This window comes from Drosophila mojavensis, unplaced genomic scaffold (assembly GCF_018153725.1).
Source record: "Drosophila mojavensis isolate 15081-1352.22 unplaced genomic scaffold, ASM1815372v1 contig_74, whole genome shotgun sequence".
Classification (NCBI taxonomy): Eukaryota; Metazoa; Arthropoda; class Insecta; order Diptera; family Drosophilidae; genus Drosophila; species Drosophila mojavensis.
The window spans coordinates 22,163,047-22,189,866 of record NW_025318899.1 but is presented as its reverse complement, the minus strand read 5'-3'; the positions used below and the strand labels follow the sequence as shown (position 1 = coordinate 22,189,866).

The window sequence follows — 26,820 nt, the reverse complement described above, 5'->3', positions numbered from 1 at the left end:
GTAAGAGTGTGTCAAGGTTGCAGCAAAAATGTCTATTAACTCTAGCTCTAACTGAAACGCATATTTAATAAATATTTAAAAGAGCTTTAAAATGTATGTTCACAAAATTATATATCGCATGATATTTTGCACAAATAATGAACATTATATTCTCAGCTTTAAAATCTTTACTATTAAACTAATTGGTTAATTTGTATTCGTACTGGGCTTAAACCTGCAGCATCGGTCGCTGCTCCTTGGCTTGCAGATTGTCGTTGGTAAATGAATAACCCGTTCCGCCCTGGAAGAACAAAAAAGATAAATAAATAAATATATATATGTATTTATAAATCAATTTTATACATTTAGCTTAAGCTTTCTATTTTAATTAGAGAGAGTAATTAAGAATGCTTTAGTCGTTTAGTGTTGGTTTACAGTGTAAACTGCAGCATACTCTACAAAAAGCGCATTGATGAATAATTTCGTATTGTTTATTGCATTTTACAATATCTAGATGTCTATCTGAATCGAGGCATACTTTATAAATCAGTTTTCTGGTATTTAAGATTTTCTACAACTGTGTCTACAATTCATCAATTGTACTGTCTACAAATCCCATTGAAAATGCCTATGGAATGGAATAATTAGAAATCCAGCAGACTATGCACAGGGTTTAGTCCTTAAGAGAACTATAGAATAGAAAAAAGAGCTGCTGTCTATGCAATCTAATAATTAAATATATTAATGTACATAAGCTATTTAGCATATCAACATTTAAGCTTATCAAGCATATATATTCTTGAGCAGCGTCTGTATATCTATCTACTCATAAAAAAACATCTCACACGAAGAAAAAGAAGAAGGGACGAAGAGCTATAGAAGATCATTTAAGTTCTCTATAAGTATGCAGCAGTACTCATTTGGTATACATATTTGAGTGAAGCGAAGTTAGAATGCAGAGAGCAGCAAGCAAAGAGCGCTCCCATTGGTAATTTAAAGCCCGACTGCACGAAGCCTACCTGACGAAGGGCTCAGCATTTCAGAGCGACTCAGTGTTTGAGTGAGAGTCGCCCCATATATAGAGCAGCAGCTGCAGCATTTCTTTAGTCACCCAGGCCTGGTGGAGGTCAATCGTGCAGTGCAGTAAAGTCAAGTAAAGTGAAAGGTGTGATCGTTCAGCTAAGCATTAAAGACTTGGAAGAAATTTTTCAAGGAAGACCTTAGAGGAAATATAAAAGCTATATAGCATATGTAATTTTATAAATGATTTGCAATAACGGACAGGCGCTAAATCGTCTCAGTTCGTCGCCCTGATTAAGAATATATATACTGCCACACCTTTTGCCTTTTGCCTGTTACATACATTTACAGATTTCACATTTTCAATGTAAGCAAAAGAATTCCCATAAGGTAAAAAATTCCCAATAGATTTACTTACACGTTGCAGTGGAATAATGTCCTTTTCCTTAAGCTTGCGGTCGGTGAGGGGATGAATCATGTCTTTGCGTATGAGCTTCTCGACGCATTCCATCGTAACCACATCGCCACTGCAAATCCAGACGAAATCTACATATATTTATATGCCAATTTTAGATTCAATTCAACTCACGTGGGACGCAGCACGGCACAGGGCACCGCATTGCTAAGGACATCGTGTGTGATGGGGCACATGTAGCGCGCCTCCTTGGCAATGAGTGAACGTTTGTTGTCGCCATCCTTGAGCAGTGTGAATTTGACATCGATTAGATCCTTGACTTTAAGTGGTTTCTGTGAGACGGGGCAATAGATGGTAGGATCGGGTGCCTGCGCTTTGGCAACGCCTGCATTGGGGCACTCGGAGGGCAGCCAGAAGCTGGGCAGCTTCGTCTCGTGTCCGTTGGTCATGTTGGAAATGGAGCTGGCTGAGCTGGCACTGGCTGCTGACGATGTGCTGGGCTTATCATCCAACTTTGTGGACTTGAACAATGTTGTGTTCGGCTTGTGTGCGGGAGTCGTGGTTGGCTTCTCGGCATTCACGAATTTCTCCATGCGAGCCAGTTGCTTTTGATTGGCTTCCTGGGTCACTTCGTTTTCCTCGATGCGACGCAGGCGCTCGTACTCTTTCAGCTTGCGGCTGTACTCGTTCTTCTTGGTGATAATGTACTGCAGAATGGCCTCCTTGTCGAAGAGGTAGCCGTCTTTAGTGACCACAGGATTTCTGCACGGCTGCAGAGTCAACGAGCAGCAGTCGAAAGATTTCACTGAATCTTTGCCAAGGCGCTTGGCATTTGTGCCATATCCGGATTCAGCTGCATCGCGTTTCTTCTCGTTGTACGTGTAAACAGCTCCGGCGGTGCAATTACGTGCGTGACGAGTCATTTTCGACTATTTTTACAAATAAATATGTAAATAAACAAATGCCAGTCGATTACAAATGTGATTTGCGATATCTATCTAGATATGTGGCAACACTGAACTATCGATAGCTGTATCGTAACAGAGGCAGCCGCTCCGACAGTGTTACCACACGCGCAAGATAAAAATGCCGTGCGACTTATGTATTATCGATATCCATAAAACAGCAGCCGTTAAATATGAATATTGAAAATCCAAATTGTATTTTGTAATTAATTCGTTCTTTATTTATCTGTATTATATTGCACTTTGACATTATTTATTTACGTGAGAGTATGAGTAGTTGTTACTTAAATGACTACCGACTAATAATACTGTTGTAGCTGCTTGATGTGTATTTAGTTGAATATTTTACATATTCACAGATTACTATATTATATGGCAACTATTTTCTATATAATCTGGTTTATCTATTTCGCTTTGCTTTGTCTCTAATGGATTATTTCGTATGATTTTCTTTTGAGCATATCACAGAACAAAAATGATACATAGTAGAGAGTCTGGAAATTTCTTGGGGTTCGAGGGTGTGTGTGTGGGTGTGAGGGTGTTTTGGATTAGAAAGTTCAAAGTGTAAAAATATTAATTGGAGCTTAAAAATATATTTTACTTCATATATATATATGTATAGATATATGTGTATGTATATATATGTATGTGTATATATGTATATCTAGTTGCAAATGTCATTTTTGCCGTGTATATGTATATATAAATTTGTTCTTGATATCGTTATCATTAGAAAAATATTGAGCAAAAGTATTTGGTATGTTGGATTGGGTTTACAGTTGGCTCTTAACTGAAATTGACGCTCAATTCCTAAACGAAAACCAAAGCGCTATCCCCAACAAGCCGAGATCTAGACTAAACGAGTATCTTATCATAGGACGGCGGCGGTGACTCATCCAGTGGCACCTGTTTGCCCAGCGCCGTCGGCGTCTGTTCTGGCAACAATATTGCTATATGATATGGCGGTGGCCCGGCCGCTGCTGCTGCCGCCGTTTCCGCACTCACCTCCACCTGTCGCTCATCCAGATATCTGACATCATTCAGCTCCAGCATGCAGCTGGTGGCATTGCCGCCACGGCTGTGGCACACGGCGCGTGCATCGCTGCGGCTGTTGCTGCCGCCGCGGCCGCCGCTGCTGCTGCTGGGTAGCAGGCCCTTGGGTATGCGGCACAGCGACACCATGCAGGCGGCCAGAAAGAAAGTGGCCGAGAATGCGCAAAATATAAGCACCTCCAGGCCAGTGCCCTGGTGATCAAAGTAGAACTTTGCCCCGGCCACAAACACCGAGGCCAGCACCAGCGAGGCGCACATGCCGCACTTCAGATGACTGGGCAGCAGCTGCGAATCGGCATGTTGCAGCAGTGCGTGATGCTGCTGCTGCAGCTGGTTGCTCTGGACCCCCGTCTGTGTTTGCGTGGGCGGTATGGGCGTGGCTGTAGCCGAGACCGATGCTGTTGTTGTTGCTGCAGCAGCTGCTGCTGCTGCTGCTGCCGCTGATGCTGTGACAGTGGCATGGCGCATATTGCTGCTGGAATTGTGACGACGCGGTGTTGCATATCGACTGTTGTTGGTGTTGTTGCAGCTGTTGCTGTTGCTGTTGCTGCTGTGGTGATGATGGTAGGCGCTGTAGGCATCGTCCCTGATGTATCAAATATTTAGGGCAAAGTAAATAATTAATTAATTTAGCATCAATCAAAATTACTTACGCGTAGACGCCTGCATGTTGCTGATGTTGGTGGTGTTGCTGTTGCTGCTGCTGCTGCTGATGCTGGTGTTGGTGTTGGTGGTGTTGGTCATATTGCCTTACGGGCACCGCCATGTTGCCAAATTGAGGATGATGATAGCTGTAGCTATAGTGATGCTGCTGTTGCTGTTGTAGCTGGTGTTGGTGCTGCAGCTGCTGCAACTGTTGCTGATGATGATGCTGTGGTCTTGGCTGATAGCGCGTGCTGCTGTGCTGATGATAATGCGAGCCATGCGCCACCAGCGGCACAATCGTCCCGCTGCCCGTTAGCACAGCCGCTGATGAGGCGGTGCCGCTCGGATTGTTGTTGTTGCTGGCAGTGGTTGTTGTTGCCATGCCGACATTGCTGTTGTTATTGTTGCTGCTGTGGTGCAGCAGCTGCTGATGTTGCTGTTGGACACTGGCATGTGCATTATTGTTGCTGCTCGCATAATGCGCGGACTGGCGGCTGGTGCCCGCGCCCGACGACTGACAGTCGCCCCCATAGGGCGCCGGGCCGCGGTGCACCGAGGCCAGCGCCTGATTGTGGCTGCCACTGCTGCCGCTGCTGCCAGCCACATTGTTGGCACTGTTGCTGCTGGACTTGCTGCGTCGCGGCGGATGGCCGTAGCTGAGGCCGCCGCCCGCATGCGACAGCGAAGCCGCGACACGTGAGCGCCCAAAGCCGCATTGCTGCGAGCGTTTATCAATCCAGAAATGCATCTCGCTGCGAGCACTCGACGACTGCTGCAAGTAGAAACTTATGTTAGCAGATTGACGCGAAACTTATTTCAAGTTAATGCTGGGAGTTTGGTTTGGGGCGGTCGCCTCTTAAGCCCAGACAAAGCGCATGACTCATTTGGCTTTGTGTCTCCTCGCCTAGACGGAAGAAGGAATTTCTCTTACACACAGAGACGCACACACACACCCACACACAACACACACACGCACATGCCGACACGCATACATACATAGATGTATAGCTAAACAGGAAACGTGCCCAATGCTTTTTATTATGCTGCACTCCAAGTCTGTCTGCTGTTTCCTCTTTGTGCGAGATTTCAAGTTCAACTACCCCACAAAAAAGGCAGCAGCAGCCCCAAACGTTTTCCCCATCAGAGCAACTGCATAGGTAAGCGCTGAACAAAGGTTGCTGCCTGATCAAATAACCCCCAAATGGTAATAGCTACAAGAACAACAAGAACAACAAGTACAACAAGTACAACAACGGCAACAGCAACATTTTGGGAGTCCTTTCACTTCCCGTGTCATTGACAGCAGAAGAAGAGCTGGCAAACTCAAAAAACTTAACACAAAAGCTTAGCGCGCCAAAAATGAACAAAGTAAGTGCCGGGGGTCATGGATGGCAGCCACAGAAAGTGTTAAAGAGACAGAGACAAAGACAGAGGGAATAGTCGCACAGTGGACTTTGATTAAAGTGCTAGATTATTCTATTCGCAATTTAATATGATAAGTTATAAATAAATCAATAATATCAATTTTGAAAAAATTTAGATACTTGAACAGTTTGTCAAAGCGGCTATTTTTCTGTGATAATTTCAACTGTTTCCGTGGTGTAGCGGTTATCACATCTGCCTAACACGCAGAAGGCCCCCGGTTCGATCCCGGGCGGAAACAGATGCAAAATCAGTTTTTTGTCATTTTATTTGATATAAGCTTTACAAAATTGTTGAAATAACGAACTGACATCTTTGTTGATGTATTAGCTTTTATATAACAAATATTTAAATATAAATTTTTGTGGATATTTTATTGTCTGTAGGCAATAGTTCCACTCGTATAGCCCACACCAGGGTACCCTAACAAAATGACTGTTTTTAAAATTGCTAAATAAAACTAAAGCCCAAATTATGATGTTTTATTCAATATTCAATCAATTTCAAATGTGTAATTATTATCTGTATTTACTGTACACCGAAATCAGTATAGCTTTCAATGAAGCTATCAAAGAAGATAACGGCTTAAGTGTGGCATATTGAGTTCCTCAAATAATAATAAATAATTATTAAAAATAAATAATATTAGTTGACGAAGATCCCATAACGAAGCGAATACTTCAGTTAACTGTCTATAAAAATATAAATTCAAATTAATTTTAGCCAAGTATCAAATGGAATGTATATAACATATACAAATGTGAATATGTATGTAAGTATATATAATAAATATTTAAATATGTAAATACTACATTTTATTTACACACATTGAAGCTTCTAACACAATGCCTCAACACAACCATAAGGCAATCACCTGCAATATTCTCTCTTAGTTTACCGTTTGACTTTATCAGTTGCAATTTATATTCAAAAATATAAACCAATTCGCGAAAATTGTCCCACCGTTCACTTTGTGTATAGACAATGTTTACATTTGCTTTGCCGCTTAACTTGCTTAACTTGCTCAGCTGTTCATTGAACTGTTCCCACAGGTCCCACTAGCCGGGATGTTGGTCTGCTCTGTGGTTTTTGCGGTCTCGGCCAATCAACAATTACAACAAAAAATCATATAAAGAGATAAACGTCCTTACTTACATACATATATAAATAAATAAATATATATATATAGAGTTCTTTATGACAATTGATAAAATGAACGTCATTTAAAGAATGGCGCTAAAAAATTATTCGTCTTTAATTTGTTGTCTGCTGTGGTAATTCAATTCGGAGTCCGGCTCCGAATTGCGTCCGAGTCCCCGGACTCTCTGAAAGTTCAAAGTTCAATGCTTTGCTTTGTCAACGACTTCTTGGGCGAGAAAAGTTACACAACGCATTCAGAGCTGAACGCACTGGCGAATAAATAAATACTAGAGCAATGCGAGCAAAAGTCATAAAATATACATACTCGTATTTAAAAGAGACATTTTGGACAACCGCTTGATAGGTTCATTTCAGCCAATTGCTCAGTTTCTGACACCCTCGTCGCCTATCCCTTCCCCACCCCTTTCTTTCGTTGTCCCTCTAGAGATGTTTCTCTCTTGCTTTTTCTCTGTCTCTCCTACCAGCTGATCCAAGGTTCAATGCATTGTGTATGCATTGTATTTGTGTTATCCCTGACCTCCAGCTCCTTAAACAGTTTTTGTTTAATTTTGCAGTTTCTAGAATTTCGTTTTTCAGCTTCAATTACCTTAAGTGATTTTGAAATTAATGAAACAATAGCTGAGCACTTACAATTACCAATGTAAATTGACTTGGTTTGATCGAATTTCAGCTATTTAACAGCATGCTTTTCGGCATTCACACTGAAAGTTTCCTTTGTTTAAACCAACTACTTAGGAATTGACCCCAGCAAAGGGTTCAAATTTCAGTTCACACTTCCTTTCATGCTTTGTCTTTTTGCCTTGATTAGCAGCGCTCAACAATGCAAACTTTTAGATTGTATCTAGTAAAACACAATATTGTGACCTTCGAGGGGGAATTCAATCAGCTCATGATCAGAAATGCTGACTGACGTCTTTTGTATAAACTGTATAAACTAATACATTTTTAAACAAAATTATACACATTTTACGTAGAATTTGTGCTTCTCTATGAATGGGCAGCACGTATGCGTGCATATTTACGTGTGTCCATACATTTGTGAGTGTGTGTATGTATAAATTGTTCACTCAACGTGCCCATATTTCTATTATCAGCTTTTTGGCAGCTCCTCGCTGTGTTTAGCCGCAATAAAAAACAATAAAAAATCGGCAAATCATTTGGTCGCATTCCAAAATGCCTTTAAAATAGCCGCAGGCAAAATGTGATTTGAATAATTGAAATAGATTTGGAAATGTTTTTGGTTAGCTAGACTATTTTGCCGGACGCAACTCAACTGTTTCCGTGGTGTAGCGGTTATCACATCTGCCTAACACGCAGAAGGCCCCCGGTTCGATCCCGGGCGGAAACAGATAACAAATTTTTTTCAAAACTTAATTTGAAGATTTTAATAGATGTCCAGTCAACCAAATTAATTCAAATTAAAATAACGTGTTTTTGTACAGCTATTATCTGAATTGAGCCCCTTATATACAAGCAAGTTCGGTCAAAAACAAGTTGTATGTTGTATAAATATGTATGTAAACATTTATATACATACGTACAAACATACATACAAATCAGCCTTTGGTCCGAGCTTACTATCAAAAACTTTTACTTTGAGCTCTAAATGAGCTAGTTATGCAGGTAGGCATATTAGCGCAAACACGTATATTTTTGTACATATATGCAACGTTATCTTTAGCCATTGTTATATGCGTTTGTTCTATTTTTGACTTCTTTTGTTTTCCTTTCGTTTTCTGATTTTGTTTGGCTGTGGCCGGCTCGTATGTTACTCAACTAACGCACATGTTGCCAAGCATAAAAGCCATTTCTGGCTCCGTAGCCCTCAGCTGTTTCCGTGGTGTAGCGGTTATCACATCTGCCTAACACGCAGAAGGCCCCCGGTTCGATCCCGGGCGGAAACAGGGGACAACTTTTTTTAATTTTTTTTTTTTAATTTTTACAAATTTTAATTTATAAATACGTTTGGGATAACTTTTTATTTTAATTAAATTCAATATAATAATTTAATAATAAATATTAAAATAAATTAAATGAATAGACAGTAGTGGAAATCTTTACTTATATTTGCAACAAAATCATTTCATTTCTATTTTCAAAGATTCTTTATATAGCACAACATTGCACTGTTATGCGGGTAAGCCAATTCTTAATAACTTAACAAACAAGTCTTTGTCTAGACAATAGGCAATCCTGTGAGCCTTCTTTGAAAGAAAAAGTGTTCCGTGTCACTGGCGCTTACCAGATGCGAGAAGCTATGCAAAATATGCCGAACAAAAGCAAGAATTGAAAACAGGAAACTACGCGACCCGCACATAAGGGTAACGAGTCCCTGCAGTAAGGCCCAGCCATTCACTCTCACTCTTTGTGAACTGGAATTTTTTCAACCTTCTTTATTTGATGGTTTGTTTTTGCCGTTAACCTTTACGGGCGTCTTTTTTGTATCATTTTCGTTTTCTGCTTGGCGGGAAGTGGATTCGCAAAAGTGGAGACCAAATACGTAAAATGAAAATGAAAACGCAGAGGCAACGGCATTAAATCAGTTTGGTGCTAAAGCTATCTGGATAATTCCCACGACTATCTGTCTGTCTATCTGTCTGTCTGCTCATTGATGGCGAACGCTGCGTATGAGCAATGCGAACAGTTTCAATGCAATACGAGTGCCTTGGTGTGGGTGTGTGTGTGAGTCCGTGTATGTGTGTGTGTGAATGCATGTATGTGTTGGTGTGCATTTCATTTTCAAGTGCATGCCAATTTGGGTGGCTTTTGTTAACACTCTTTTACCTGTATTTATTTATCTTTCTATTATGCTCTAACAGCTAAGAGTTTTCGTTTGCATTTCTTTTTGCTTTTTTTGCATACTTGAAGCACATTGATTGTTATTATTGTTATTGTTGATGTCGTTGTCGTCGTCGTTGTTGTTGTTGTTGATGTTGTTGTTGCACGAAAAAGTCCTTGAACGCTCAACTGACCTGGCACATGCGATACACACAACAAAACACAACTGGCAAACAAAAAAAAACAAAAACGTCTCCTTCTGCCAGCCTTGACTGAAGCACGCGAACGTGAATCAAACACCAAATTCTTAAATTGTCAAATGCAACGAAACATTGATTGAGATTTCACATATCGAATGCCAAGTGTTCGTCAAATTATTATTTTTACTATGTTTACACTAACGAAAGCACTGCGCGCGTCTCTAAACTCGCATTTTGACTATCTGCTGCCTCCTGCGCAAGGACCAGCAGCCAACTGACAGCGCCAACTGAATTTCTGAATGCAGCTAGCGAAACATTTTCACTTTTCATGAGTTCAGATTCAAGATTATTTCTTCATAGAGCGTGTTTCTCTGCACGTGCATGTGTGTGGGTGGAAGTGTGTGCGTGTGTGTATTGGTTGCCTTGCAAAGCGAATTCAGAGACTGCCAACATTTGGTTTTTGCTTTCGGTATTGGTTACACTCCATGTGTGTGTGTGTGTGTGTGTGGGTGTAAGTGTGTGTGAGTGTGAGTGTGAGTGGGTGGTCATTGCACAAATGGGGTCTCAATCTGCTCTCAAAAGACGCGGTAGCTGTACGAGTCATGCGCAATGAGGGAGCTTCCATTCAGAATGGTTTGAGTCTGGGATAAAAGAGCTTTTGTGAAATTATGAAAAAGTAATATGAAAACTACAAGAACATTACATTCAGGCGCTACTGCTGCTCAATACTCATTCACGGTCGAAACTCTGATCCAAGACATTGCTAGATATAGATTTTTTTTTTTTTTGTAAATCAGTAAGGGAGGTAGATGTATTTGATATTTATAGTTGTGTTGTCAATGCAAGTATGTACCCCAATTTCTACTCTGGTATATCAAAAATATAATAAATGGGCAGCAACAGTGTTGCTGCAACACAGACATCGCTGAACCAATAGACTCATTTCAATTGTTAAATGAGTATAACAGATCAACGTAGCAGTAGTAATTAAAAGATCATTGAAAATATGAAATCTGAATTGTGTGTGTATACTATATTGCATAATAAGCTTATGCGTAACGTGTATATTTAAACCAATTGGCATTACATTTAGATCTGAACGTATTTGGGATCGCGGCACTCATGCAACTTGGGGTCGTATAACAAGCCGGGTGTACAATCCAAGGTGATGCCTTGTCCCTCCACGCAGTAGTAGTATGAGTCTCGTCTCGAGTTGTGGGGATAGAAGTGAACGCCAGTGTCCGGGCAGATGATATCAGCGCGTCGAGGCGGCACGCGGGAATAGGGCTGAATATTGCGCTGCTGCACCGTTTCCTGTCAAGACAATGAGTTGAATTTGAATGAATTTGAGTGCATCAAAATGAGCTACTTACCTTGCATTCGACCTTGGACGCATAATCACAGCAGTTGCATTCGGGGTTGAAGGCTAAGCCATTGGCGCACTCTTGGGGCCAGGGCATGCCATTGGAGCAGATGAAGTACTTGTTGCACTGCGCCTTGCTGGACAGATAGCGAATGTTCGTGACCGATATCTCTTGAGGACAATCGTTTGCCACACAGTCCACATATTCGGGGAAATCGCAGCGATCCGTTTCCGCATTGTACTGCAGTCCGTCGTAGCACTCCCTCAGTACCGGGATGCCGTAATAGCAGAGCACGTATTTGGTACAGGTGCGATCGTAACAGAAGCTCGTAAGGTTGTATTCTTCACACTCGGGCAGGCACTTGGCCTCGGCAATATCACTGTAGGTGCATACCTGGTACTGTTGATCAAAAACGAGATGACAATCTGTGGCATTTCCTTTGCAGAGCTCTTCAAAGGGCTCTCCTTCATAACAGGTGCCGATATGGTCGACCTTGCCGTCTGGAAAGAGTTTTCAACGAGCTAGAGTCCATTTCTTTACGCGCTAATTTCGTACTTACCAACGCAGGAGATGAAGCTGGAGCAGTTGCCTATGTAGGGCAGCAGGGACTGGTTAGCCATATTTGCGCACAGATTTATGTCGTTCACGACTAAGTTGGAGAAAGGACCATCGGGCTTGATGACATTTTCTTCTGGATCAGGTGCCACAATCTCCTCTGACTGTGGCGTCAGCTTCAAATGCACTCTTGCTCCCGAGCATTGGAACAAGCCAAATAATGCCAATCCATAAAGAAATTTCACTGTTAATAAGCAAAGGGAAAAGTCAATGGAAAAGTTTTTGAAAAATAAGTCAAATACGCACTCTTTGATAGGAAGAGTTCCCGAAAAGAACTATGCTAAGCTCTCGGTTTAGTTTGCTTTTATAGCTGGGGAACTAACTTTTTTCCATATCTTTGACTCTTTCTAATGAGTTGTCGGAAAGCGACATTATCGCATTTAGGCACGCGCGCTAGGCTCTCAAAGGAAAACTACATTTTTAATTTGCCACCTGATACAGAAAATTCATTTGCCGATTTATACTTGTCTAATATGTATATTGCCTCCGAATACTTTTGATTAACTCTTTGGCAAAAGAAATTATGTGTTGTTTAACAAACTATTAGCTATATAAGCTATATTATTTTCGTATTTCTTCATGATTTAATTTACTATAAAAAGAACAAATTTTAATTGAAGTCAATATTCATTTATAGTACCATTGATCCCATAGGAGTTCTACACGATTAGCCCCTCGACGTGTAATCTATTCAAAAAGCGGAAAAGTCTGTTTGGAAATTGTTTGTCAAGCTTTCAAATTACAGCATGTGTGAAAATAGTTAGTAATTAAAAATAAATTCATTGTAGCTCAGTATGAATATTTGCTGCCTTGACTAACGGTAAGGATGAATGCCTGAATGAATTTAAATGAATGTGACGAGGGAAATAGGAAATAAAATATATTTTATTCTTGTTTCTAGAGAAGTTACTTAATAAATACTAACTATTAGTGATAAGTGATGAATTAGAATTATATTAACAATTAGGGATAATATAATACAATGATAATATGATATTTCTATACTGTCTAGAATACTTATTCCAATCTTAGAGCTACCCACTTAAATCATTTAAGTATTCGATTCTTGTCATATATTTTTGACACAGAGTTTAAAAATGTTACTTTAAAATTTCGATTATATAAATAACCCCGATCAATTTCTCCTACTGAAATTTTCCAGAGTACATCAGATTACACGCTGTAAATTTACTTTACATATGCTCGCCCTAAACGCTGTTGATAAGGCAGTTCTCTTACCAACACCTGAATTGTGAATATGATATTTATAATTTAAGAGTTTCCTTCTAACTTTTATTTTTTGCCGTCGCGTGTGATATGAGTTTTTTTTTATCTATCCAATTTGAATTCATGCACCGAGTCTGTTGCTAAAAATTACCAATTTCGAACGTGTTTCCTTTCTGATAAGTGTCGCTTTCGCCGATGAGCAACAAAATAATCGTATGTATCTGAATTGATTGCCAAAAGTAGAAAACAAACATGAAACGCCGATAAAGCGAAACTCAAACAAAATGGCTGCCTATAAAAATGAAGTTTCCTTCGAGTCGGTGCCCACAGTTACAGTTAGAAACGAGACGAGATAATCAGACAAAAGTGAGTATAACATTAACTATGGCATATTTATTGTAGTATTTTATATAATTTAACTGTAACTCTATATATATTTTTTTTTATTAGTGATAAAATACAGTCAATTGCTGACACTGATCTCATTGGCCACGCTGCTAGGCGTTGGACTAGCTGATGTGAACATTTGTTCCAATGTGGTCGACAATCTCTTTCTGCCAAGTCTCGATAATTGTAGCGACTACTATCTGTGCGTCGGTAAGTTTGATGTAACTCCATACGTACATATATTTGATCTAATATTACAATTTGCCCACTGAAAACTGTGCTGTGAGGTGAATATTGCACTATTATTTGCATTCTCGTAGGCAACACACACTTTGGTGGATACGGAAAACACACCATAGTCTGAAATTTGCATTCACCTTTGTAGCTTTGGTGGATTTCAATATCCACCAAATTGCATATAAATAGCGGCATCTCACTCTAACTCACACATATTCCTAGCTTAAGAGCACATTGTGACATTCATTACAAACACACAACATTCATGCATATCCCCATTCATAGGGTCTTCTCGCTCTAGCTCACATAAATTCCCAACCTGAATAAGAGTAGTAAATTTAACTACTTACGCACTTACTAAGCTATTAAACTGACTGCTAATATATTTAACATTTATACCTTTGATAGGCGGCAAAGCTGTGCCTCGCAGCTGCAGCAGTGGCTACTTCTTCGATGCTCGCAAACAACAGTGTGTGGGCGTCTCAGAGGTGCGCTGCCTGCCCACATGCCCAGCGCAGGGATTGAGCTCCTTCTGCTACGATCGCACCTGCACCAAGTACGTTCTGTGCTTTGGCGGGGAGCCGGTGTTGCGTGAGTGCGCCGATGGACTGCAATACAATGCTGAGACGGATCGTTGTGATTTCCCCCAATATGTGGACTGTGTGGATAATCTGTGCGTGCGCCAGAACAATGTGGACAACATTGTTTACGTCGCCAGCAAGTCTAAGTGTGACAGGTACTATGTTTGCCTGGATGGTCTGCCAGTTAATCAGACCTGCGCTAGTGGCCTTCAATTCAATCCCGAATGCGACTGCTGTGATTTTCCCTCCCACGTCAATTGTACTGTAGGTGTTCTATTTATCAGATATGGAACATTATCGATAATAGGATTTTAATTTCGTTTAGGTTGAGACCCTACAGCGTGACATTAAGCCATTTTCCAGGGCCCCACCACGCTCCGGGGGCATCACATGCCCCGACCAGGGCTCTCACTTCTTTGCCCACAAGACCCGCAAGGATGCCTATTACTACTGTTCTAATGGTAAATCCGTCACTCTGGACTGCACTCCGGGTCTGGTCTACGATGCCGAGCGGGAGGAATGCCGCGAGCCACAATTCGTGAAGGCCTAGAGGATGTCAGCAAAATAAATTTTAAAGTTCAACCAATTTGTTTGCATTTTGTTTATAGACGCTCATTGCAAATGCCTAGGCGCGACTCTCATTAGCTAATTTTAGCCGTTCGGGAAACGCTGATCTCTGCTGCAAATCAGGCGACAAAAGAACTAAAGAGCGAATAGGCTAGAAATTAAATAGGGTGTTGGGGAAACTGCTGAGGTAAATGCAAAGTTTGCTATTAATATGAGATTTTAAGAATTTACTCTCCTACAAGTATAACAGTTAGGTATAACAGATGAGTGAATTAATTTTTCTGAACTCATACTCAACATTTGGAATATTTTGAATACCCTCTTCTCGATGAAAGTGTCAGAAATGAGGAAAACCGTTCGACTATCTAACGATATATCTAACTATATATCCACTGGGGCATGAAAACTTAAAAACTTTGCAGTTAACTCATTCGACATTTGTTCGAGTTAATCTCTCATATCTCCATCAATTATAAGACGTAGCAAATCAGTAACTCTCCAATATTTCGGATACTCCTTTAAGCAAATTGATATACATATACATATTTGCTGTATTCAAAACAAATCTTTTTAGTTTTTATTAATCGCCTTAAGACATCAATATCTTTTCGGGTTCGCGGCATTCTTGAACATTTGCATCATACCACAATCCGGGCGTACAGTCCAAGGTAACTCCATGGCCCTCCACGCAATAGTAATAGGCATCACGCCTCGACTTGTGGGCGTAGAAGTGAGCTCCATGACGTGGACAGATGACATCAGCGCTTCGCAGAGGCATACGGGAAAAGGGTTGAATGTTGCGTTGCAATGCTGGAATCTAAATACATAATTGACATAAAGATGACAGATTGATTGCTTTGATTCTATACCACTAGAAACCCACCGTGCATGTCGACCGATTGGGATAATCACAGCAATTGCAGCTGGTACTGAAATACAATCCCTTTGCACAGGAGGACTTAACGGCCACGCCTCTCGCACACAGGAAATATTGAGAGCATGACGCCTTGCTGGGTAAGTACAACAGCTCCGTTGCATCACTCAATCTCATGCACTCGTTGTCCACACAGTCCACATGTTGGGGGAAATCGCAGCGATCCGTCTCCGCGTTGTATTGCAATCCGTCTTGGCATTCCCGCAGAACTGGAATGCCGTAATAGCAGAGCACGTATTTGGTGCAGGTGCGATCGTAGCAGAAGCTCGTCAGATTATAGGATTCACATTTGGGCATACAGTTGGCTTTATCTGGATAGCTGCAACTTTGGTTGCGAGCATTGAACTCATAGTTCTTATTGCACTGTTTTTCTATGGCCTCGCCATCTAATAGGAATATATAATTCTTTAAATGAGAAAAGGCTTTCTATCCTACATTCTTCTCACCCCAGCAGAGATAATATTTTTTGCAGTCTCCCACATAGGGCAGAAAAACTCTATTGGCAACATTATTGCACAAGCTTAGGTTGCCCGTATAAAGAGAGCTTCCATTCAATATTGTTACGGTGTCATCCTCCTCAGGTTCTGGTGCCTCGAATTGCTGAGCCTCTATCAATACATATTGACATAGTGCTAAAAAACCAATAAATATCACGAATTTCACTTCCGATGAAGAGAAATTATTAAGCATTGTCGTACATCTAAGGACATCCGGCTTACTTACTTCTATATCGCAGCACTTGTCGAAGTTAACTGTTGTCGTTAGTCGGCACCAACCAAATTTATATGTTTAATGTCTTCGAGCTCTGTCGACCTATTTCAATAACAGATACCATTGAGCCCTTATCAATAGCTCCATGAGAGACCTGACTCTTATACTGAACAGAACATTTTAATTTGCAAGATAACAGCACGTCATGAACTGGTGACTAAGCTAAAGGCCGTTTTGAAGGAAAATCGTAGATATTCTGCTTGTATACTAGATGCATGCTCATAAGATATAAGAAGAGTTCTTTGTAGAGATTTCGCTTCTGAAACTTTTGCCGCCTGGCGAGCGCCACGAACTTGAGTATATATAAAAATATATTTGGTTTGCCTACACATTATAGATGTGTATATATGTGTGTACACACATGGGTGTATGTATATAAATTATCGTATAAAATATTTTCATTTTCGGCTCAGTCATTTAGTAGGAAAATTGGCATCTGAACGAGCGCATTGTTTAGGCAAAGAAAAGATATATAAAACATAGCATATATAGCTATTTGAACATAATTTTGAATTTCTAGTGCAGCGCCTGTACACATTCCGTTCTGTAAGTTTATATAATTGCTTTTGTTTTCCAAATGAGGGCCTACCGAAGACTGTCATGTTGATTGACACAAATATTACCACAAAGTCGAAAATGTGTTATTTATAGCTTTGGGATCTCTAATTACTCATGTGTGTGTGTCTATGTGCATGTGTGTGTGAATATATTTGAAAAACACAATTATAACCGGCAGCTAAACAAAAAGATTTTTCTTTCAAGGAACGGTCCACATAATGGTCAACGAACTGAATAAGCCCCAAGATAATGCCGCACTGAGCGAGGTAAAAATTGAGTCAAATGAAACATGATCGTCGGTAATAATAGGTACTAATACATGCATAATAATACATTTCATAATGTTTTGTCATAGCTGTTGGCTGCTTCCAATCGTCAGTTGGAAGAGATGCAGGAGGAGCATCGCCAGCTGCAGGCGGAACTGACACGCCTAAGCGCCCAGCGCCAGCAATTGAGAATTGCCACCAGGGAGCAGGAATCCGTGAGCGTTGTAACCTCTGGCTCACAGTCCTCACAGTCCTCACTCGCTACTGCGGAAAGCGTAGCAACTGAAGAAAGAGACCATGCAGCTACTGAGGAGGACAAAGAAGAAACGGCAAACTATCTGCAGGAAAAGCTGGCGGAAATTGCAAATTTGAAGGCGCAATTCAAGCGAGTTCAGCATATGACCGATTCGACAAAGCGCATTGAGGAACATATATCTAGCATGGAGTCCAAATCATCATCATCGTCGACGGTGCAAGAGAGTAAACAAACCATGTCATCACAATCTGTGCAGTCCAGCAGCAGCAGCACCAGCACGAAGAGTAGCACTAGCAAAAGCGCTTTATCATCTGGAACTGAATCATCCACATCTCAAACTGCTCCGGACAATGCGGAGCTCCTAAATGCAATGATCAATATGGTCACGGATTTCACAAGTGATTTGCGTGGGCAAGAGGAAAGTTTGCGTGCGGAACGTTTGCGTATTAAAGCACTGAAGGAGGAAATTATACAGCGCAAGCAGAGCAAATAGAATAATACTTATATTGAATATAAATACAACTCACTTGCTGAATAACCTATGTATACATGTATGAAATAAAAATTGCTCAAATTAGATTTATTCTACTTATATTTTAAATTTATATTTAGTGTACTATTTTTAAATGGGAATAGATTTTTAAATTCATGTTAAATGATTATTAACGCGCGCCTTGCATATTTCATTGCATTTAAATTATCGATTTGTGCAGCTCACAATGTATTGCAATAATAATCGCTATTGCGGTCAGCTATCGATAATAAATAACACATCACTATCTGACAGGACGCAGCTGTTTGCTTGTAAAAAATATTCTGATTCGCCTTATGCTTGTGTAAATTGTATTAGTCAAAGCGATTTATATTGTGTAAATAATTCTGTTAGCAATCTATATATGAAAACTGTTCGGTCAACTTAGTTAAAAGTGAATAAAACAACTGATTGATACAGCAGCTGCCGCGTATCCAGTCAGTGTTAGTTTATTATTGATAACTGTGCAAGCTGTATATGTACATATATATTTTCTGATGGCGCCGACACCGCCCGTAAAGATAATAATGAAAAACGAATGTGATACAAATCGTAGCACCGGCGCAGTACCCAAACAAGTAACAACAACCACACAAGGCGCAACATTGCCGGCAAGTCTCAATAGAACGCCGTCTACGACGTCAACCAGATCGAGCACCAGTCGTGCTCGCAATTCTTCCCTAATCAAGCAGCAGCAGGAACAGCAGCAGAGGGAGCGGGACGAGGACATTGCGGCGCGACTGCAACGCGGCACATGCAAGACTCTATACGTAAGTTTTCATTTAGAATAGTTAAAGAAAATGTGTATATCTAAAGTATATATTACTGAGTTAATCACATCAATTGCGGCTGCTAATTTTTTTTATCATGGACAGCAACCGGAAAATTATGCAGCCGGCTTGTTTATATTGTTATATATACTGTTTTCATTCATGTTGCCATGACGCCCAATTCACGAGCTGATCCATTTGCGCGAGTGCTCTCTCTTCTTTAGCCACTTGGCGCTGCGCTCTTGCATTTAAAAATACTTTTCACACTCATTCTTCGACCAAAATGCTCGAAAAGTCTCGGCGCTGTTTCAGTAATACAGACGACCTTCCCTGTGGCGCACATCGAAATTTACAGAAAGCAACAAAATTGCTGCCTTTCTGATACTAAGTCTATTGCTAATATTCATTTGTTGTTGCTTCAAGGATCTGCTGGAGCGTGCCACAACTGCAAAAACCCAATACAGCAGCCAGCAGCAAGAGCAACGCGAGGCGCTGCGTCAATTGGCCGCGGAACATAGCTACGATCCAACAGGTAAGTTTAAGCACATGAAAACCAAATACCGATATCTGTCTCTACCTCTCCGTTCGCACCTGGGTGGAGGTTTTTACTGTTCACATAAAATGTGCGCTAGTTCATATTCTAAATATAACGTTGCGCACGAAAATAAACGCCCACGGAGAGGGCCTTTCGCATCGATCGCACCGTGGGCAACTGGCCAGTTTTGACTGCGTCATTGCATGAATTTCTCATATATGTATGTGTTCAATTTTGTGTGCCTTTCACAGATCAGCTACAGGAACAGCATCAGCGCTATTGCTTCCCTGTGCGTCCAGTGCAGCGAGTGCAGCATCAGCAGCAGCCCCAACCCCAGCCACAGCCACAGCCCGTAGCAGCAGCTGTGCTGCGTCTGCGTCAGCCAACGACACCCAATGCCACAGTAGGCGTTGTCACGCCCAACACGACTAACGGCAACGAGGACCAACAGCCCACAAGCACTAGCAGCACGAGTGCAATTGCCAGCAACTCCCAGGCGCCCACAGCTCTGCAAACTGTGATTCATCGTCTCTTTGGGGTCTCAGCGCAGAGCTCGACACGCTCGCAAATCGAAGTGTTGCGCACTTTGCTCGGCTTGGATGAGAACTGGAATAGCGGCAGCGGACAACAACAGGCAGCAGGCAGTGTTATCGAGGTGAGCAGATGGCAATCTATTGTTGAATCAATCTAATATTACATTACTACAGTATTTAAGCAATATGGTGCATGAAATCAATCCCAGTGCCAGCGACAAAGATGAGGGCGTTGTCAATTCGACTAGCCTGGAGGATGTTGCATTGAGTGAGGTATGTAATGATCAATATATTTGCAAGAGTTCAAAATCATGGGTAAACTCTTATCAGATGAGCGACAATCGCGCCCAGTCCATACAGTCACTGCATAGCGTTCTGGAGACACCAACACCAGATACAACGCCCAGTTTTGATGAGCTACAACAGCGGCTAGATGCCTCCAATCGCAATATGCAACACTTGCAGGATGAGCAGCAGAAGCTGCTACAAATACAAAACATGGCCAAAACGCATCTCAACGAAATGGAGCAGTTGCGTCAACACAGCGCACATCTTGCGCATAACGGCAACGGCGATGCGCCCAACTATGAATCCGTACAACAGGTGCAGGACGATATGGCCTCGCTTGTGGGGCGTATGAAGAATCTCACGGCTTTTATACACAATCAAAACGAGCTAAGCAGCGTGCTGGGCGACGATGGTCCAGAGATTTTGGCCGAGCAGCAGGCGCTGCAGGAGAAACTTGAATCATTGCGGGCGCAGCGAGAGGATATGCGTGAATTGGTCAATGAGCTAACCAGCATCAATCGAAAGGCCAAAGAGCGGGTGCAGGCCGTTCGTGCTTCCAGCCAGGAGACGAGCACTCCAAGAGAGCAGACACCACCAAAGCAGCAGAAGCAGAAGGAGCAAGAGCAGCAGCAGGCTAAGCCCACCAATGAGCGCATTGTCCCTGTGGAATATCAACGCAATGTTCCCATTTTGCGACAGGAGGCAGTCAATGCCGCTCAGCGTGCTCAACACGCTCAGAATATGATTGATCAGAAGACGGCGGACATTGAGGCGCTGAAGGCACAAATGAACAGGCTGAAGAGCATGCTGAATACCGTTACTCAGATAGAAGCTGGCACATCCGACATCGGTGAGACCTTGGAGCGTCGCAGCGTTGAGCGACACGAAGAACGACCTCGGGACATTACGCAGCGTGTGCAGGCATTAGACGGCGTTAGCTCCGAGTTGCGCGCTGAGGCAGCCACATTGCAGCAGGAGCGTGATCGCATTTCGGCACTAAAGGCTGAAATTGAGCGCCGCCAGAGGCAGGCAGCAGCTGCGGTACAGATGGGGGACGAGGCGCTGCAGCGTCACAGCCTGACTCCAACGCCCCTTCGACAGCGTCCTCAAGAAGATGAGCAGGAGGAGGATGAGGAGGAGGAGCAGAAGGAGGATGAAACAAAAAGGCGAATCCAGTTACAAACGCGCAATGAGTTGCGGGCACAATGCGAGAAATTGCGACAGGAATATGAGAAAAAGCAACGCGAGTATGAAGCCCATTTTATGAACAGCCATGGCAGCAACTGTCACAATGGCGGCAGCAACAACAACAACACCAACACCACTTCGGAGGCTGATGATGAGGGCAATGATGACACCGACAGCGATAGATATTTTACCCAACTGCGCGCTTCGTCTTCGGCTACATTAAAACGAACTGCCTCGACCATAACCGTTGTGGAGAAACAGCAACAGCAGCAACTGCAGCAGATGCAACAGCAACAGCAACAGCTGCAACAACAACAGCAGCAACAACAACTACAACAGCAGCAGCAACAACAACATGAACAACAGCGACGAACACAACTCAAGCAACAACAAACTACGCCCAATGCTCACTCCATGTCAAACAATGAAGACGATCTGAATCTGACGATTGACAGCCTCTCCCTGGGCAATGATAGCATACCGTCGAGCAGCACTAGATCCCAGTATATGCCGCCGCCAATGGCACCCGTTCAAGGCATGTGGAGTAAGCAATCCGCCAGCAATTATTCACTAGTCACTTCTATTGAGCCACTCATTTATTTGCAGACACGCACAATACGACCAACACTTGGCATTCGCAGCCTGGCTATCTGCCAGCAACGCCAACAGGTGCTCCAGTTGCACCGGGGGTCGCTGCCTCCTCGCAGGCTTCGAGTGTCAACCAAACGCCCGACGCAGTGCTCTTGCAGCAGTTCATGCAGACGCAGCAGATGCTCATCAACTCGGTCTGCCAGTGCAATCAGACTTTGTGGCATCAGCAGCGTGAAATTGACAGTCTCAACAGTCAGATACATTCGGTGAGAGTAAAGCTAACTAATGCAACCAGTAATAGCCAGATTGTGCAGAGATTTTAATGACCTTTTGTATAACATACCATTGGTTTTGATTGTGTTTTAAACGTGATTTCTCTTTTCATTTGAATAGTTGCAGGAACGTTTGAACGCATCGTGCCAGGAGCACGCCTATAGTCTGCGCTCGGAGTCCGTTCCGCCTATCGCTGGCGGTCTGGCACCGAACAACCTGTGCCTGGGCGCCAGCGCTCGCGCCCAGTCGGAGCAACTGTATAATTTCGGCTCCTCGCATCAGAGCGCCTTTAGCAACTATCAGCGCAGCAGTCATCGCAACAATATCTACAGCGGCAGCGATCCGCATCAGGCACAGACCTATTTGAACAATGCGGCGCCACCGCCACCACCGCCGCCGCCACCAACGCACTACAACAATGAGACGCCGCTGTCGCCGCTCTCGTATCGCGCCGCTCCGGCACCCATATTCATGAATCATCACAACAATACCATACACCAGAATAATGCCAACTTGCGCACCCAGAACCAGCATGCGAACAATTTGCATTCGCTGCCGGAGGATGCGGTGCCGCCACCCACTCTGAACAACCAGGTGCCACCGGGCAACCGGGCGAACAACTATTGGGACAACTTCCGAAGGTAAAGCGCCATACAATACACATATTTCATGTGGTGTCGCGTTCTTTCGTACGGATTAGGCAATTGTTTATTTACTTCTATCGATTGAGAACTAGGAACCAAAGAGCTGTTAAGTTATAATCCTTGCCAAAGTAATAAAAACAAATACATAGAACGAAGTGCCACGACAAAAAAGATATGAATAATTTTGATTTATTTTTATTTTTAATCAAATTTCTCAAAACACTACGACATAAGTAAGTAGAGAGAAGAAAACATTTACGAGATTCTAATCGATTATACTTGAAATGCGTTTCAATTGAGTTCAACTAATTCTATTAACTTGAGTATTCATTTTTTTTTTTTTTTTTGAATAACTAAATTCTTTTTTAATCCTCACTGCCTATTAAATTGATCGAGTAAAAGCAATGCTATAACCCAAAAGTTGTTCAGAATTACATCTAGAGTAGCTCTAATTGGAATAGACTTGGTTTTATTAATACTAATTTTTAGAATGTTATTCTACTTTGCACATTAAATACTTTTTGTTTGATTGCTCGCTTTTATTAACCCATTAATATCTGTGCGCTTTGCAGCTATACTCGCCAGAATCTGCTATCTAACAAAAGCAACGAGGAACTCAATGTGGAGCACCAATATCGCCAAATACAGCGCCAGCGCCAGCGTCCCAGCTATTTTCAGACCCATCTGCCGCACACTGCACGCAGCTCCACCAGCAGCATGATGCTACAGCAGCAGCAGCAACAACAACAGCAACAGGCTCAGTCACATCGTCACTTTTATGAGGCCACGCCTCAGCAGCCACAACAGCAGCCGCAGACACAGCCGCAGCCACAGCAGCAACAACATTTGCTCAACGGCAGCAGCAGCAACAATTTGAACAACAGTAGCAGCAGCAATCAAGACTGGCGCAATAATGCTCATGGAGAAGAGGATGATGTGGAGGAGGATGATAATAATGATTCCTCAATATTCGGCAGCAGCGGAGGCAGACGTCGCAATCGCCGGCGTCCAATGCCAACGCTGCGCGACGAGGAGACTTCCTTGCAGGAGCTAACGGCTGGCTCCTCCAATTTCTTCAACATGAATGTGAACAGTCCGCTGTACCAGCGCAACAAGGTGCCGGCTAAGCCGACCACGTCGGCGGTGTCTCTAACCCCGTTGCAGCAGCGCCATCTGCGCTTCGATTTCGAGCTGCCTGCTCAATACATGGACTATGAGCTACCAGAGCCGCCGGCGATGCAAGCTCCGCCAGCTGCTCCCGTGTACAATGTCACAGCACAGGAGTCCGTCGTGCCGCCAGATGAATCGAATGCGATGCTGGAACAAGGCACAGAGGAGACGGCTTCAGAGGAACTGAATCGCAATTTGCTAGTGAATGCATTGAAAAATGACAAATTTACCACAAAGTTCTACGAGTCGATCAAGGAGGATGTCTACAGACGACTAGAAACTCTCTTCGAGCAGCAGCAACAACAGCAGCAACAGTTGCAGCAGCAGCTAGGCGAACAGCAACTGTATAATGAAGTGCATAGCCTGCGCAAGACCCTCAACCAGGGTCAGGCGCCCAGTGCCCCGCCGGCAGAGAATGCCGTTTCAAATGAGTCAACAGAGGCCACGGAGAGTGGCACTGAATCGCCGCAGGCTCAATCTATCAGCGACCGGCCAGAGGATGACAATAGTCTACCATTGCAGGTAATGTCAACAGCTGCTGCAGCTGCGGCAGCAACTGGATCTGCATCTGGAGCAGCAGCAGCAGCAGCAGCAGCAGCAGCAGCAGCAGCAGCAGCAGCAGCAATAGAAGGCGCTTCAGGAACTGAATACTCAGAGGCAGCTGGCGTTGGTCCTGCACCGTTGGACAACGATGATGTAAGTAGCCAAAGCTCATGCACTGCCTCAGCTGCTCATAGCTCGTGCCTTTTTCATTAAAGCAAATCATTGAGGTGGTCATTGAACGACCCGCCACGCCTCCATCGGCTAGTCTTGACATATCGCCGGATCACGAGCTTATTGAGTACATAATCAAACGCATACGTAACCAGACGCATAACAACACAATCATCAACGATTCACTGCTGGCTGAGGTCTCCAAGCTGACGGCAAATGCGGCCCAAAACTCGGCCGCCAGCTGGACACCAAATGCTGTCTCGCCGCTCATTTCGCCCAAGCGCTTTTATGCTAAGATTAAGAAGTTGGACATGCCAAGGCAGCGCGACGAGTTCTTGCTTTGGTATCGCACCTATCTGGAGCAGCTTTTTGTGGTAGAGCAGCAGTCAGCCGACACCGGCAGCATGTCCAGTACGAAAAGTAAGGAGCCAAAGGCTCCTTCCAAAAAGCAGGTCAATAAACGCGTGCGTGCTCAGTCGAACTCGCAGGATTCCAACAATGATGCCGACCTGGCCGAGGCAGACCAGAAAAAGGTTACGCTAAACGGGGGCGATACAGAGTGTGAGAACAATGAGAATCCGGAGGAGGAGGCCAGCGCAGCGGCAGCTCAAGAAACTCAGAATATCAGTTTAGATTAAATCGAGTAAAGTTAGTTAGCTATTAGATCACTAGAGGGGACCCACCCAGTCAACATTCCCAACCTATCCGCATACATATGCATACATATATGCAATTATATACTCATATACATATTCCATATTCCATATGACATCACCCATATGAACTAACAAAATTAGTTACTAGCCGCAATGGGCGGCCCATTTTCGACTTTGTTTTTATTTTGTATTAAATTATAAATGTACACCTAAAACACAAACAAATTTGTTGGGAGCTCAACCCTTTAATTAGCTGCGGCTTCTGGAGTGAATGGAATCCCATCGAATTTGTGGACCAGCCTTTGGGGTTTCTTTCATTTATTAATTGGCTTACAAATGTAACAAACAATTGGTTTGGAATGAGCTCCGGTACTTAGCTATTTGTTTAGATCTGTTTGGCTGGTGAGCTGCTCCATCATGCGATAGTAGCAATAGCGACTGTCGTAGTCCATGTCGTACCAAAAGTTGATGGCGATGCATTTGTGACTCTGGCGCACATGATGGAACCAGTAGTTGGGTAAATAGAGCACATCTCCCGCATGAACACGTACTCGTAAGGGACGCGCCTTGCTATACTGGGGATATTTGGCCAAGTCCGGAGCTAATGGATCAATGCTAACCCATTCTGTATGCAGAACTTCGTCGTTCTCAATCAAAGGATCTATGTCGAACTGCCCACAGGATTTTCGCTTGTACACGCCAGTGGGGTAGTTGCCACGAGGCACGCAGCAAAGCTGATGCGGAGGCAGCAATATGAAATCTTTGTACCCGGAAATTACGCAATAAAGATTCTCGTAGGGATCCTTGTGCATGGAGGTGATGGCCCGCTCGTCGCCCAACCAGAAGTTGACTGCATCCGGTTCCTTGTTGAAGCACTGCTGGGCAAAATCCAAGTCACTCGGCATAATGTCACCAGCCAGCTCCGGAAAGTCAAGACTGAAATTGGAATTTTGCTTCTGAATGTAGTGCACAGCTCCCATTGGATCATCGAGACGTTCCAATAACTCAGATAGAGGCATTTGCGTTTCTAGCGGTAGCACGAAGTACTCTTCGCCATCTTGTGTGGCCAGACCATCAGCATAGCCATTGGGTGTAACAGCTACATCCACAACTTTGTCATTCAGAGTAGTCTGCAAATAATCCGGCGTCCACTTCTGCACTGCAGGCCAATGGGCAACCGCCTGACGTACGACAACAGGTGCGTTCTTTGCATAGTAGTCCCGCGTGAACTCTAAGGCAGTTGGCAGCTGTTGTAGTTCCGTTATTTGTCCACCAATGCATAGCTCTTGGGCTTCCTGAAGCAGCAGTTTTATAGCTGTCTCAATTTGAGTTTGAGCCATGCCGATGGCATTCAGGTACAGATCGATAAGTGTTTGAGTTAATCGATGAAAAACAAAGTTATGCACTTGGTATCGATGTCTTAAAAAGCAAACTATGTTGAGTATACATTGCCGGTGAATTAAGAAAACGTAATATTGTCACTAACTATACAATTGCTAATATTGCTTAAGAAAAACCAAAGTTA

The 26,820-nt window shown here is 43.0% G+C and overlaps 7 protein-coding genes and 3 non-coding genes across 14 annotated transcripts; 6 read left to right on the top strand and 4 right to left on the bottom strand.

Annotated features, from left to right (window-relative positions):
- Nucleotides 1-94: 94 nt before the first annotated feature.
- On the bottom strand, nt 95-2,421 carry LOC6583306 (nitric oxide synthase-interacting protein homolog). The gene is made up of 3 exons (XM_002008940.4): nt 1,589-2,421; nt 1,418-1,526; nt 95-280 (listed from the first exon to the last, which is right to left on the bottom strand). The coding sequence occupies exons 1-3, from the start codon at nt 2,335-2,337 to the stop codon at nt 209-211; spliced, it is 930 nt and encodes a 309-aa protein (XP_002008976.1). The 5' UTR covers nt 2,338-2,421; the 3' UTR covers nt 95-208.
- A 156-nt stretch (nt 2,422-2,577) lies between these two features.
- Nucleotides 2,578-9,940, bottom strand: LOC6583305 (homeobox protein 5). 3 transcript variants are annotated; one of them, XM_032730922.2, is made up of 3 exons: nt 9,445-9,940; nt 4,086-4,846; nt 2,578-4,018 (listed from the first exon to the last, which is right to left on the bottom strand). In XM_032730922.2, the coding sequence occupies exons 2-3, from the start codon at nt 4,823-4,825 to the stop codon at nt 3,235-3,237; spliced, it is 1,524 nt and encodes a 507-aa protein (XP_032586813.1). In that variant the 5' UTR covers nt 4,826-4,846; nt 9,445-9,940; the 3' UTR covers nt 2,578-3,234. The 3 variants fall into 3 exon arrangements, with proteins under 3 accessions (XP_032586813.1, XP_002008975.1, XP_043865334.1); XM_002008939.4 differs by having other exon boundaries at nt 4,086-4,849; nt 9,445-9,939; XM_044009399.1 differs by having other exon boundaries at nt 4,086-4,849; nt 9,826-9,922.
- On the top strand, nt 5,668-5,740 carry Trnav-aac. Its single transcript has one exon. It is a non-coding gene; the product is annotated as a tRNA-Val (tRNA).
- Nucleotides 7,936-8,008, top strand: Trnav-aac. The gene has a single exon. It is a non-coding gene; the product is annotated as a tRNA-Val (tRNA).
- Nucleotides 8,492-8,564, top strand: Trnav-aac. Its single transcript has one exon. It is a non-coding gene; the product is annotated as a tRNA-Val (tRNA).
- A 716-nt stretch (nt 9,941-10,656) lies between the features above and the next one.
- Nucleotides 10,657-16,372, bottom strand: LOC6583299. Its single transcript, XM_032731070.2, has 7 exons — nt 16,274-16,372; nt 15,997-16,212; nt 15,500-15,936; nt 15,208-15,433; nt 11,562-11,801; nt 11,012-11,502; nt 10,657-10,952 (listed from the first exon to the last, which is right to left on the bottom strand). Coding segments are annotated over exons 1-7 (1,836 nt in total). The 5' UTR covers nt 16,275-16,372; the 3' UTR covers nt 10,657-10,727.
- Nucleotides 13,102-14,635, top strand: LOC6583300 (peritrophin-48). The gene is made up of 4 exons (XM_002008937.4): nt 13,102-13,210; nt 13,295-13,441; nt 13,877-14,313; nt 14,375-14,635. Coding segments are annotated over exons 1-4 (810 nt in total). The 5' UTR covers nt 13,102-13,209; the 3' UTR covers nt 14,600-14,635.
- Nucleotides 16,373-16,731: 359 nt separating the features above from the next.
- LOC6583298 (uncharacterized protein DDB_G0271670) lies at nt 16,732-17,980 on the top strand. Its single transcript, XM_015162806.3, has 3 exons — nt 16,732-16,867; nt 17,084-17,145; nt 17,235-17,980. The coding sequence occupies exons 2-3, from the start codon at nt 17,098-17,100 to the stop codon at nt 17,892-17,894; spliced, it is 708 nt and encodes a 235-aa protein (XP_015018292.1). The 5' UTR covers nt 16,732-16,867; nt 17,084-17,097; the 3' UTR covers nt 17,895-17,980.
- A 192-nt stretch (nt 17,981-18,172) lies between these two features.
- LOC116803661 (putative uncharacterized protein DDB_G0271606) lies at nt 18,173-25,503 on the top strand. Of its 3 annotated transcripts, XM_032731306.2 has the most exons (10): nt 18,174-18,703; nt 19,127-19,235; nt 19,490-19,893; nt 19,946-20,044; nt 20,102-21,791; nt 21,854-22,104; nt 22,232-22,752; nt 23,328-24,498; nt 24,532-24,621; nt 24,684-25,503. In XM_032731306.2, the coding sequence occupies exons 1-10, from the start codon at nt 18,431-18,433 to the stop codon at nt 25,275-25,277; spliced, it is 5,202 nt and encodes a 1,733-aa protein (XP_032587197.2). In that variant the 5' UTR covers nt 18,174-18,430; the 3' UTR covers nt 25,278-25,503. The 3 variants fall into 3 exon arrangements, with proteins under 3 accessions (XP_043866098.1, XP_032587197.2, XP_032587198.2); XM_044010163.1 differs by having other exon boundaries at nt 18,173-18,703; nt 20,102-21,782; nt 23,328-24,621; XM_032731307.2 differs by having other exon boundaries at nt 23,328-24,621.
- On the bottom strand, nt 25,433-26,809 carry LOC6583296 (bifunctional peptidase and (3S)-lysyl hydroxylase Jmjd7). The gene has a single exon (XM_002008933.4). The coding sequence runs from the start codon at nt 26,633-26,635 to the stop codon at nt 25,673-25,675; it is 963 nt and encodes a 320-aa protein (XP_002008969.1). The 5' UTR covers nt 26,636-26,809; the 3' UTR covers nt 25,433-25,672.
- Between the last annotated feature and the right edge of the window lie 11 nt (nt 26,810-26,820).

Bases quoted from the DNA above. Each gene is read 5' to 3' on its own strand.
- LOC116803661 (XM_032731307.2), top strand. From the start codon at position 18,431: ATGGCGCCGACACCGCCCGTAAAGATAATAATGAAAAACGAATGTGAT. The intron at 19,236-19,489 runs GTAAGTTTAAGC...TGCCTTTCACAG, and splicing joins ACATAGCTACGATCCAACAG to ATCAGCTACAGGAACAGCAT. The intron at 20,045-20,101 runs GTATGTAATGAT...AACTCTTATCAG, and splicing joins AGGATGTTGCATTGAGTGAG to ATGAGCGACAATCGCGCCCA.
- LOC6583296 (XM_002008933.4), bottom strand. From the start codon at position 26,635: ATGGCTCAAACTCAAATTGAGACAGCTATAAAACTGCTGCTTCAGGAA.
- LOC6583305 (XM_032730922.2), bottom strand. From the start codon at position 4,825: ATGCATTTCTGGATTGATAAACGCTCGCAGCAATGCGGCTTTGGGCGC. The intron at 4,019-4,085 runs GTAAGTAATTTT...TTGATACATCAG, and splicing joins CAACATGCAGGCGTCTACGC to GGACGATGCCTACAGCGCCT.
- LOC6583306 (XM_002008940.4), bottom strand. From the start codon at position 2,337: ATGACTCGTCACGCACGTAATTGCACCGCCGGAGCTGTTTACACGTAC. The intron at 1,527-1,588 runs GTGAGTTGAATT...CTGGATTTGCAG, and splicing joins TGTGCCGTGCTGCGTCCCAC to TGGCGATGTGGTTACGATGG. The intron at 281-1,417 runs GTAAGTAAATCT...TTGTTCTTCCAG, and splicing joins ACATTATTCCACTGCAACGT to GGCGGAACGGGTTATTCATT.
- LOC6583299 (XM_032731070.2), bottom strand. The intron at 15,434-15,499 runs GTGGGTTTCTAG...TTATGTATTTAG, and splicing joins CCAATCGGTCGACATGCACG to ATTCCAGCATTGCAACGCAA. The intron at 11,503-11,561 runs GTAAGTACGAAA...AACTCTTTCCAG, and splicing joins CAGCTTCATCTCCTGCGTTG to ACGGCAAGGTCGACCATATC.
- LOC6583298 (XM_015162806.3), top strand. From the start codon at position 17,098: ATGGTCAACGAACTGAATAAGCCCCAAGATAATGCCGCACTGAGCGAG. The intron at 17,146-17,234 runs GTAAAAATTGAG...GTTTTGTCATAG, and splicing joins ATAATGCCGCACTGAGCGAG to CTGTTGGCTGCTTCCAATCG.
- LOC6583300 (XM_002008937.4), top strand. The intron at 13,442-13,876 runs GTAAGTTTGATG...TACCTTTGATAG, and splicing joins CGACTACTATCTGTGCGTCG to GCGGCAAAGCTGTGCCTCGC. The intron at 14,314-14,374 runs GTAGGTGTTCTA...AATTTCGTTTAG, and splicing joins CCTCCCACGTCAATTGTACT to GTTGAGACCCTACAGCGTGA.